General features: G+C 35.8%; 1 protein-coding gene across 1 annotated transcript in view; it reads right to left on the reverse strand.

Annotated features, from left to right (window-relative positions):
• Positions 1-11,602, reverse strand: part of BOC (BOC cell adhesion associated, oncogene regulated) — a 68,862-nt gene that overhangs the window by 23,998 nt on the left and 33,262 nt on the right. The window contains exons 4-5 of the mRNA XM_026681745.2: positions 1,537-1,683; positions 251-394 (exon numbers count right to left, since the gene is read on the reverse strand). Of these exons, the coding sequence (XP_026537530.2) occupies positions 251-394; positions 1,537-1,683 (291 nt within the window). The remainder of the gene's footprint in view (positions 1-250; positions 395-1,536; positions 1,684-11,602) is intronic.

The raw sequence follows: 11,602 nt of genomic DNA on the forward strand, positions 1-11,602 counted from the left end.
GCTCATAAAAATACAAAAATAAAGTGCTATTTTTAAAAAGTCATACTAAATGTAATAGACATGCACATACATACACACAAACACACATACACACACACACAAACCCCACATGTGAATATGAGATCAAAAAAGAAGGTGAACAAAGGAAGATAGCCTATAATGAATGCTACTGGAACCTTTACAGACCAGGGATGCCATCATTCAAGAGTTTTGAACCAAGGAACTGAAATAATCAGAAATAATGTCTTACGTCTCACACGGAGTCTTTCACTAGACACAGATGTTTTTACTTCTTGGGTGACAGGATTGTAGGCTGCACATTTGTAAGTTCCTTCATCATCCTGGCTGGCATTGACTATCTGAAGATTCCCAGATGGCATGATCAAGTAGTTGTCTATTAAGATAAAGAAATCATTCAGAACTATTTCTGAAAAAGAAGCATTTCTATTTCACAAGTTCTACCATGATATGGATATAAAATGAAATCTTTTGTCTAAGTTTGCTGTAATTTGCAGCAGCAAAAATTAAGTTGTTTGAATTACCTATTAACTTGAAAATCTCAGACAACAATAAATGGAAAAATATGTCTTAGAACTGGAACAAAGCAGTCTATCTCATATTAAAATATCCTTATTTTAAAATGGACCATAGTGGAACAGTTCTCATACTATTGTGGCAATGTATAACTTTTGCCTCAAAGTCAACTAAAAGGAAAAAAAATGGGGAAAAATACATAGAAACTCCCTAAAGCCTTGAACTCCATAAAATATGAAGGTTCAGAAGACTTATCTAATGTATATGTCAACCCCTTGCAAATTTAAGATACTTTGTGACATTTTTGAAAAAAGGGTATCTAAATATATTTTAATTGGAATTATATTGATCTTTCTAGCAGCCCTTGCATCTAGCTGTGTCTGTCTGTATTTGTGCAGTTCAGCCAAGAAGCAACTGGAACAGCTGTCAAATTCCCAACTTCAATATTTTCATATACACTTATTTCCAACTAAAATATTCCCTCCTGTTACCTGATATATCTGTTGTGGATTGGTGGAATGGAACAAAGCTTGGCTTTAAAATGACTCAATATCTAACATCTCTAAGATTCCTTATAACTTCCCTTGTAACCAGACATAAGTATGGTATGATCCACTCATTCCTAAAGTTTTCTGGCAGTCAAGTCTACTTTTTACAGGCTATGTTTAACATCATGTTAATGTGATAAAGATAATAATAAGTTATGAAATTGCTACTGGGTAATAGACAGAAATGTGTTTTATATCCTTGTGTATAAAACCTAGACTATCAAATGCACAGATAAATAAGAAAACATAGGGGATGATGAAATTGATTAGAAGAACAGAACACACTTCCCTAATTTCGATGCCTTCAAATGCATAGACTTCCATAGCCAGCATGTCACCACTTAGAATTTTGGAAACTGAAATCCACTTATTTACAGGTTGTCTGGACTGAAGTAGGATAAAATAAGCAGGATTAATTCAGATGCTTCTCTTTCCACCATCAATCACAGCTCACCTCTAGAGGCCTCCAACCATTCTTGCTTCACACTGTAGCGAACCTGGGCTTTTGGATGGCTTTCAGGAAGGTCACATGCAATCACAGCTGTATTTCCTTCATCAACTTCTATTACATGCTGACCATCATATTTAAAGTCTTTAAGATCTATTAAAATTACAGTAATTTTTTAGAAGAAACAAGGAGTTCTAAAAGTAGAACAAATGAATACATGTATAAATTCAAAGCACTGTAACTATAAACATTTCCAAAAATATACTTAATTTAATCCAGGGAGTCCAAAGTCATTGTCTATGCATATTTTTCCAATAAAACAGATACATATTTTTGAAGACAGCAAAATGCAGTGATAATATATATAGTTATTATGTTTTAATGCCCTCAACTGGTGCATTTTTTTACTTAGAAAACTAGTAAATCACATTCTTCTTCTAAGGATTAGTAAAATAGAATATGCAAATATTCTGAAATGCTTCAAGCATATAATTTGATGAAATGATTTTTGTGTGTGTGCAGCATGGGATATTTGATATTTTAAAGCATTTTGAGCTAAAGCTTCAAATGTTGAAAATAGCTGGTTTTGCACTTAGAGTAAGATGTTTCATAAAATCTGGCACTTGAAATGCTTGAAGATAAAGGTAAACCTCTACAATAAATCATGACTGCAGTGACTGTATGCTCCAATGCAGTAAATTAGCAGGATCTTAAACATCTTACTAGCCCGCATTGGCTTTATCTGATAGCAGCACTTAACTGAATATTAATAAAACCCAGAACTCAAAAAGAAATACTATTCCTACGTGAGGCCCAAATATTTCCTGTACTGGCCTTCTGAAGTCTGTTGGAATTTTTAGGTTCTGTATAACTTCCCAGAACTTTGCCTGCAGCTGTAGGGTTTACGCATACTGAACATTAATCTGAAGATTAAATGATAATTTTTTAGCTGAAAGCTGCCATATGCTATTTATACAGTATATTTAGAACAGGAGAATGTAAGTTCAAAAAAGTTTGAGAAACATGCTATAAACAGAAATTCGTGCAAAAGGACAGTTTCTCCATGTTCCAAATTAAAATTATAGGATTATCAGCTTCAAAGCACTTTATATTTTAGTATTAGTTATACTTTAAAGAAATACTGTATCAATTGTTTCTTTACTTTATCACTGTGAAAATAAAACTTAATATTATTTAAGTTACCATTTCTAAATCACAACTTCTTATTTCCATTATGTATTCTGAAAACAAAGAATCCCTTCCAAAAATTAAACAATTTGAAAATCAGTAGTTTCTCCTTGTTCTTATCACTGGAGAACCTGGCCCATTTGCTTGGAAATTTTATAACACTGAGTTTATAACACTTAGACTCCCTTCATTTGCCTTGGAAAAATAATAAGGTGTTACTATACTGCAAGTTGGACTAGCTCAGGGCAAGTATTTAGGGAGTTTGGACAGCAGAAACCAGAAGAGACTGCAAGTTTCTATTGGCAGAATGGGAGAGTGGAAAAAATTGTTTTCATTCTCTGGGATTTATATCAGCTCTCCAACAGTAAAAGACAGATCTGGCTCCAAGGTTCTCCCACCCACGCTCATGGAAAAGTGACATGAAATTTCTCAAACAGGCTAATTAAAGCAAGATTGCTTCAAAAACATTTTAAAATAAAAAACAGCTCCCTTGGCAGTATAGCAAAAAGCCTTCCAAAATGCAAAACGTATTAGCTGTCAGGAGACTATTTCAGTGCTAGCGTCTGGATTCAAGGAAAGAGGGAGGGGAAAGGCTTAACAAAGACATAAAAATGATTTATAGCAAACATGTTTAATACTTTAAGAATGTCTTGGCATTGTACAACTGAAAATAATTAATAAATGCAAAACAAAAGAAGACATTACAGGTACACTTCAGTTAAAATTATTAATCCTTTAAAGTCAAATTTAGGAGGGAGAGCTGTTTCCATGGGATACTACAGATAGCTTAAATTTAATTCTTCTCTGCAAAAGTTTCCATTCCTCCTAATGTGAAAATGGTGTTTGGGAAGAGAAGGGAGCTGGAATTATTCTCTCGTTTCCCTTTTTTCATGCCATAAAGTTTTAAGAAGGATAAAAGTGGAGAGTAAAAAAAGTAAAGATAGAGCTTAGCTGCTCACAACACACATTTCTTCGATCAACAACATGTGAGCTGGAATTAAAAAAAAATTGTCCCTCCTGGTGGTCCAAATTCATCACAGCAATAGTTGAACCCTACAACTATTGTGAAGGCTTCAGAATTACTGGCAAAAAAGTAGGGGGGAAAAACCCAATTTGTTTTTAAGTATTTGAATCCATGAGAAAAGAGAACAGATCCAGAGTTTTGCAATACAATTTGAAAACTTTCTTTGCAAAAGAAAATTTACATTTTTGCAATTAGAAGGCATTTGTGGGTCTAGAAAGAGAAAACAATAGTTTCCCAAGAATAAAGTGCTATAATCTTAAAAGTATAAAATAACTCCTAGAATGTAATAATATCTTCTGTTCTCCTTTCCCTCCTCCAAAAAGCTCGTTTGTACAATAGAGATTTTTTGGATATGGTAAAGGCCCATAGGAAAATATCTATCTAATCACTACTAAGTATATAAAAAGATCTTAGAGGAGATTAAGGGAATCTTAGCATATTTCTTATCCTCAAGGAAACCATCTGGAGACCATCACAGATCATAATTTTAAAGATAAACTTCTTTTTAAGAAGAAGTAACACATGAAGAAGTCTTTAAATTACAGAATTGGAAAGAACCAATTAGGTCATTGAGTCCAATATCTTGCCCTGTGCAAGAATCAAAATTAAAACATACACAACCGATAGCTGTGTAGCCTTTACCTGAACACATTCAGTTAAATCAAACCTATGTGGGTAATTGGTTCTACAATTAGATGCTGTTCATTATTTGGAAATGTTTCTCATTACTTAGTTGGAATCAGCCTTCCTATAACTGAAATTCATTATTCTATGACCTGACTTCTGGGATCAGAGACAATATAGATCATATTATTTTAGGTATCTTAAGTGTGTTACCATATCCCTCTCCAAAGTAACATCTGTAGCAAACCCATGAAAACTGTTATTACCTATTTTAATAATGACACAAGTATTCATGACCTCATCACAGATATATTGTTATTTGTTCCCCTTTGGTATCTTGTGGCCAAAGGCTGAAGGCTTTCAGTTTTCTCTTCTCAGAACAAAATATTTCTGTTTCTTCTATTTTTTCTTATATGACTTAGCTTATAAACCACTGATTATCCTCACTGCCCTTCTCTAATCCTGTTCTAGTTAACATGTGGTATCCAAAATTTGATACTATCCTAGATATGCAGTGTGACCGACATGTACTGCTAACTTTCAGTAGAATGTAAACCCATTCTGAAGTAGAAAAAACATTTTTAACAGAACCGTTTTCCACCACAATGTGAAACTTGAAAGGTAGGTGATGCACCTGCCTGTAATTTCTATTATCTGATGATAAGAAATGTCACTTGTCAATGGATGCTTCACCTTTTTCTGGCAAAGAATATTTAGAATGATCCAATGAAATGGTACAAGATTATACACAATCCAAACAGGAATCCACATTATAGTATGCATTAATGCCCTCAATTTTAGTCTTTGTTTTTTTCTAAAAAGTCTTTTTAATTAAAAAAGAAATATGCAGTGCTGCAAAGTAAGTATCAGCCTCTAAGATAATGCTTAATTAAAGGAATGCTTTTTTTGTGCTTTAACAAAGCTCAACTGTCACTTTTAAAAATATGAATAATGAGGACTACAGCCCAATTCTTTTCTCAGAAGAGTTTCCAGCAGCTTGGATAATAGAGATCATTCTGAGGAGAAAAACTGGGTGACAGCTAGCAATCATGTCCACTTTTCTTCTGATACATTTTGTGACTATGTCTACCACAGCATCTTTTTTTGAATAGGAAATTTTCTAATGACAGTCATTTTATAAGACTAATGAACTAGATTGAGTGAACTGTTCTTAAAAATGCATTATAAAGTCAGCAGATTTTTAAATATACCACGATACACAGTACACAAAACAATAAAAGGTCATTTTGGAAATAAAGTTAACAAGAATGGCAAATGAGAAAAATTTGAAGTACAGGATATGAGATATTCAACTATAACCTCCATCTAAACAGCATTTAAACAGAATAGGGGGACTTTCAGCATGGCTTCCATTAAACTTTAAACACTATCAAGAGCTACTCAATAGTGAGATGGGCAGCATATAAATTTAATAAATAAAGAAATAAAAATAATTTGTCTTAGTTTTTAATGGTGTTCACTTATATAAATCTCTGGTTGAAATGGCATTCAGCATAGGATATATACTCGTAAGAAATCATGATACTATTGAAAGAGGAAGCTTGAATACAACCCAGGTGGCGAGAAAGGCCCAACAGAGACTCCATTTCCTTAAGGTCTTGCGAAAGAATAAAGTGGAACAACATGTTGTGGTTCGCTGGCAGCCGGTGCAGCCGGCAGGTATCAGACCGTGAGGACGAAAGGGAACCAGTCAGCGAGTCTGGCGAGGACTTGGACGAAGGTCCTACATCTGATCAAGGATGGAGCCAGGACCATCTGAGAGTGGGGTGTTGCCTTCGGAGCTTTCGGAGTCTGGCAGCAGCAAAGAAGAGTACCTCAGGGAGCCTGTTCCCAATGCGCGTGTGCGCAGAGCTGTTAGAAGGCGAGAGCAGCTAAAGCAGAAGGGGTGACTCAGGAGTAAGGCTGGGAGGTTACTGCCCCTCCCATAAGGGATAAAAGTCAGTCCTCAATGATGAAGAGCTATGCAGGAAGCAAAGTAGTTCAGTAATTTCCGAGTCCATCTTAAAGCTCTGAATATTGGTCGGTTTTTTCTGGGTTGGTTTATGTTAAGTCTTAATTGGATGTCTGTTCGTTGGCAAGCATTCTATAGTACTGACAAGCGTGCTCTTATCTGGAGGAACTGTGTATAATTAGTTTTGGCTAGGAATGTAAGTAATTCACAGCGTTGCATTAAAAAAGGTTTTACTTTTAAATTCAGTTTGTGTTTTATTAAGTTTGACGAAGCCTGGGTCAGAACACAATGACTGATGACCTTTTACCGGTCCACAATAGAAAGCGTCCTCTCATATTGCATTATGGTGTGGTATGCTGGCTTGACAGCCGCAGATAGAAAGACATTACAGAGGGTGGTGAGCACAGCACAAAACATTGTCGGCTGTTCCCTGATACCACTAGATGACCTCACTAGGGCTCGCTGCCTTAGAAGAGTGAGGAAAATTCTCAGGGACGACTCACATCCCGGTCAGCACTTCTTCACTCTCCTACCATCGGGTAGGAGATATAGAAGCATAGCCAGCCACACCAACAGTCTGAAGAACAATTTCTACCCGTGGGCTGTCAGACTCCTGAATGGAAAATAACTTCATGTGAACATAGTATGATAGACTTGCGGGGCCAGCACATTGTGCAACAAGGTCACATAGTGTAATAAGATTGGGACTGGGTTAGGGACTTCTGTCCTCACTATGAGTTGTGTTGGGGGGCGTGCATGAAGGGAGGCTCAGCCAATCTCACTGCACACATGTTGTACTCTGACAATAAAGGTAATAAAAATAGTAATAATTGAAGTTTCCTAATAAATCTTTCTAAACCTTCCTCTGCTCTTTTGGCCTAAGAGTACAACACTTGATTCTATAACTTTTGTAGACTAATTGTGGTGACACAAAGACCAGTCTCTGAATATAAGAACTACAGGTGACCATTATCTTGTTATACCATAAAAACATTGTGACTGAAGGCAATCCAGATATTTGCATATTTCTTTTAGGTTTCCACATAGGTATTTTTATCCTATTTTGCTGAAGAGTCGTATCAAAACAGAATTTTATCAGAGTACTGGTACATAATTTTTCTTCTATTCATACTTACACACCAAGTTAAAAAAAAAGTTATGTAACCACAATTATTTCATATATATTTCTTCATCTTGCATATTTGCACCTCTTCATTTTACGCTGGAAATACTCGATTTATCAAAGCATCTACTTGATAAGAATAACATACTTTTGTTTTAATTATCACCTCTCATTATAATTATATTTAGAACAATTTTAGGGATGAAAATGGCTTTTCAATATGGAGCCAAAACCTGCATCAAGGGACTTATTAGATTAGAGGCCCTGGCAGGAGCAACGTGAAGAATGAGGCATTTTGTTGTCATTGAAAAGACAGCTGCATATACACATAGGTCCCCAAAGGTACCTTGAATTGCCCATTGGTATTTTGTGAAAGAAAATAAAATGAGTTGAATGTTGTTTTGAGGGGATTCTTTCAAATCTGAGCATTAGAATGTAGAACTGCAGAATCTTATTATAACTGTGCACAGAATTAATAACAAGAGATGATAGGTAATTACAACTGTAATACTTTAGCATAGCATTAAAGACAGCTGCCAATGTTTTCAAACCATACCAATGCAGTGGAATGTTCCCTTGGTATGAATCAAAATGGTATATTATCTTCAGAATCAGCTCTTCTTACACCAGAAATGGCCTGTTTTAAGGGCATTGATAAATATGTCAATTATATATTTATTGAATTCATTGAAGCTTTCTCGTACATGTCTTGCCTGAAGTTGTATTAATTTTAGGGAGTATTGAGATGCAATATAGTTTTCAAATTTCAAGTATTTAAAATGGAATGTATACTAGTTACCCAAAGTTCTATGTAGGTAGAATTACAAAGTTCTAACTAGTCTTATGCTAGTTTGTCAAAGATAATAAATTCATCTTGGGGAAAAATATTTATCATATTTTGAATATATCAAATATCAGAACTTGAGCAATTATAAAACTATTCAGATAATGTGAATAGTTTAATAGAAACTATTACATTAAGCTATCAAAGAGTAGTTTAATAGAAATCCAAGTATTATACACATGCACATACACAATACAGGGTCGTAAATAGGAAGTTTTATATCAAACTTCTTAACCGCCTATTTCCCTTATATAAAAGTCACCATTTCAGTATAAGGCAGGCACTTAAAATTCCAAACTCTAACTTATTTTAAAATTTTGGATGAAAATGAAGATTATGACAGTAAGTTAGTAGCATACGTGACCTTGTTTGAGGGGCCTCAGCAAGGTTCCCTGAAGAAATATCTACAAAAATCAACTCAAATTCACAGCCTGTACAGTTTGAAAGCCTTCTTTCATTTCATTTTTGGCCAAAGGCTTAATAATTTTGAGACTCAACTGTGAACACTTCAATGGATTACACTCTGTGCCACACTGAAACCAACTCTACATATCTGTGCAACTGGTTTCTGGTTAGAGTTTAACTAGCAAACAGTTCTAAATATTAGGCAATGAGAGGGGATACAATAGAAAGAAAGTAGTCTAGAGATAGTGAAGGAATGCAAAAGATATTAGCACCTAAAAGAGATAGGAAACAAAATCTCCTCTTAGGAAACTAAATGTGAGAAAGGGATTAAAAAGAAATCTTAATTCAGTGTGGTCTAAGAGGAGAGAAAGGGAAATTCTAGCAGCTTTTTGTCTGTGGAGTTTCTCGATCATTCAAGTCATAGTTGTCCCAAAAGTGCTTTTTTCAAAAGGCAACTGGACTTTCTTGTTTTTTTTTCCTTTGAAAACGTTTCACTTCTCATCCAAGAAGCTTCCTCAGTTCTAACTAACTGGTGGGGAATAGAAGGATTTATATTATTTGGTAGAATAAATTTCTCAGTATGAATTATCTATAGCAAATCAACTAGCAGAATTTTTTAAAGATTGCTCTGGGATGACTTGTTCTGAGTTTCATAAGAAAAGGGACAAGCAAATGTACTGCTCACTGAAAACAATGATCAGTTAGCTATTGGATTATTATTATAACTTCGTGCAAATATTTAAAACTGTATTTTGGGATATGATTAGGAGGAACAATGGCAAACTGAAAAATTTGAAAGTTGAAACAAGGAGCCAAAGAAATTTGTCAATACGTACTGGATTTTCAATTGTATGCCAGAGATGTGGGGTGGAATGATCTTGCTCTGAGTTTTGAGTCTTTGCTGATGAACTGAGAGATCAATTAATGAAACAAGGCATACTAGAAAATTTGGAAGAACTTTTCCAATGTTGTATATTGATCAATGGACAATTAGAAAAGTTAAGGCCATCCCTGCCATCCACAAGGCCTCCTTAGATGACTGCATCAGAGAACCCAAACAAATAGGAGCAGAAAAAGATTCTTGTCAACAACAGTGAAGAGAACTAAGTTTATTTTCTACTGTGGAGGCCCAGGACACCTAGCCAAGAGTTGTACCACTAAAGTCCAGACTTCTGAGTCAGCTACAAATTGCCATATCTGCGGAGCTGCAGGCTACATAATAAGCAAGTGCCCAAATAACTTCAAAGCCTTGTCTTTGGGAAACTTCACAGCTCCCAAGATCTCAGCAGGAGTGTGCTCAGACAATTAACTGACATCAGACAGGTGTATTTCATTATGCTTGTTATTCTTCATTCAATTTTTAGTTTTTATTCAATTTCTGGTTTTCAAAGACCAATCTCAGCTCTTGTAAATTTGGGTGCAAAAGCCATTTGCAAAGACAAGACACAGCACAATTGTTTAAACTGCTTACATAATAATTAGGGGAAAAAATGCTTGTGGAAACTATTTTCAGGCAAGTGCCCAAAGTTGGTCTTATTTTGAAACACATAACACTTCTGAAATTGACAATAAACGATCATGCAAAATTCGTGCTGCTCTATATTACAATTTCTTTAGATGGCCCCATTGTGCTGGGCATTGACTGACTGCAAGCCCATAATTTAGGTGTATAGGGAGAAAAGGGAAGTTTTTTTTTTCATTTCAAAGATGCCAACAGCACCATCTACAGCTTTCTTCATTATCACCCTTCTCCCTCTCCTACTCAGTTATCTGAACCCTCTTTCTTGCCAGAAAAGTATACAGAATTTGCTGTTTTTTCCAGGGAACAAGTACATTGCCTCCTTATCAAATGTGTGACTATAGACATGGATCTGGAATCCCAGAGTCTTGTTAAAAGGCAATATCTTACATAACTTAATGGTTACCCTGGTGTGGTTACACTGTGGTAGTAATATTACACTTTAGAAGTCCTGAAAGAATTACCCTAAGGAGGCTGATTCTTTTAAGGTTTCTAAATAATGTAACCTTTAGGAAATCATTAGTAATTCTGCCTTTTTCCCCCACACCTACAGGAACACATTCAAAAAGCAGGCAGGGAGAGGTGCACATAATTTAATTAGAATGAATGAGTGCCATGAATGCTTAACTGTCTTTGATACCGGATGTGGCAAAGCTTAATGCTCAGGTGATGCCTTTTGAATGGGTTAATTGCAACATGTCTAACTCATGAATACTTTTCAATATGTGGGATAAACATGACTTTTTTTTAGAAGAACCACCTTTGCACTGTAGGAGGTTGGCACCCACACCTCTCCTAGAAAATTGAAATATCCTAGGAAATATTAAAAAGGCAGAATATTTCCTCTAAAAAGAGTAGAAACTCAGAAGCAGAAACTCACCTCAGAAGCAGAAGCTCACTCCCACCTTTCTTAATCTCACGCCCACCTTTGTTAATGGGTGGGCCATTAAGGCCTGGGCCAGAATACTTTACATAACAAAGATCTCTTAGCAATTGCCAAAAGCCCTTTTCATTCCATCATCATCATCCAGCAAGGCTCAACCAGGCCTGGAACTCAGGACAGCCTACAGAGTTGGCCCTGCATGGCTCCATGGGAGTCTGACAACCAATCAGAATACAAGCTCAAATTCAAATCCCAACAGGGGGTATAAAAAACCACTCTCAGCGCCTCAGCCCTTTTCTTTCTTGATCTCCTCCTTCACCTTGAAGCATGTGATCATCCTTCCTTTTCACTCTGAAGCTCCAGGCCATGTGGCCCTGTCCACCATTAAACCTTCCAAACAGCCCTCATGTTTCCAGTGGTCTTTTTCCCCACTTGGAACTGAACCCAGAAGGATATTTCTTCCAACAGCACAAAACTCCTCTTACAAGTA

Source organism: Notechis scutatus, chromosome 5 (assembly GCF_049901735.1).
Source record: "Notechis scutatus isolate UNSWTSFEM ecotype Mainland chromosome 5, rNotScu1.2, whole genome shotgun sequence".
Taxonomy (NCBI): domain Eukaryota; kingdom Metazoa; phylum Chordata; class Lepidosauria; order Squamata; family Elapidae; genus Notechis; species Notechis scutatus.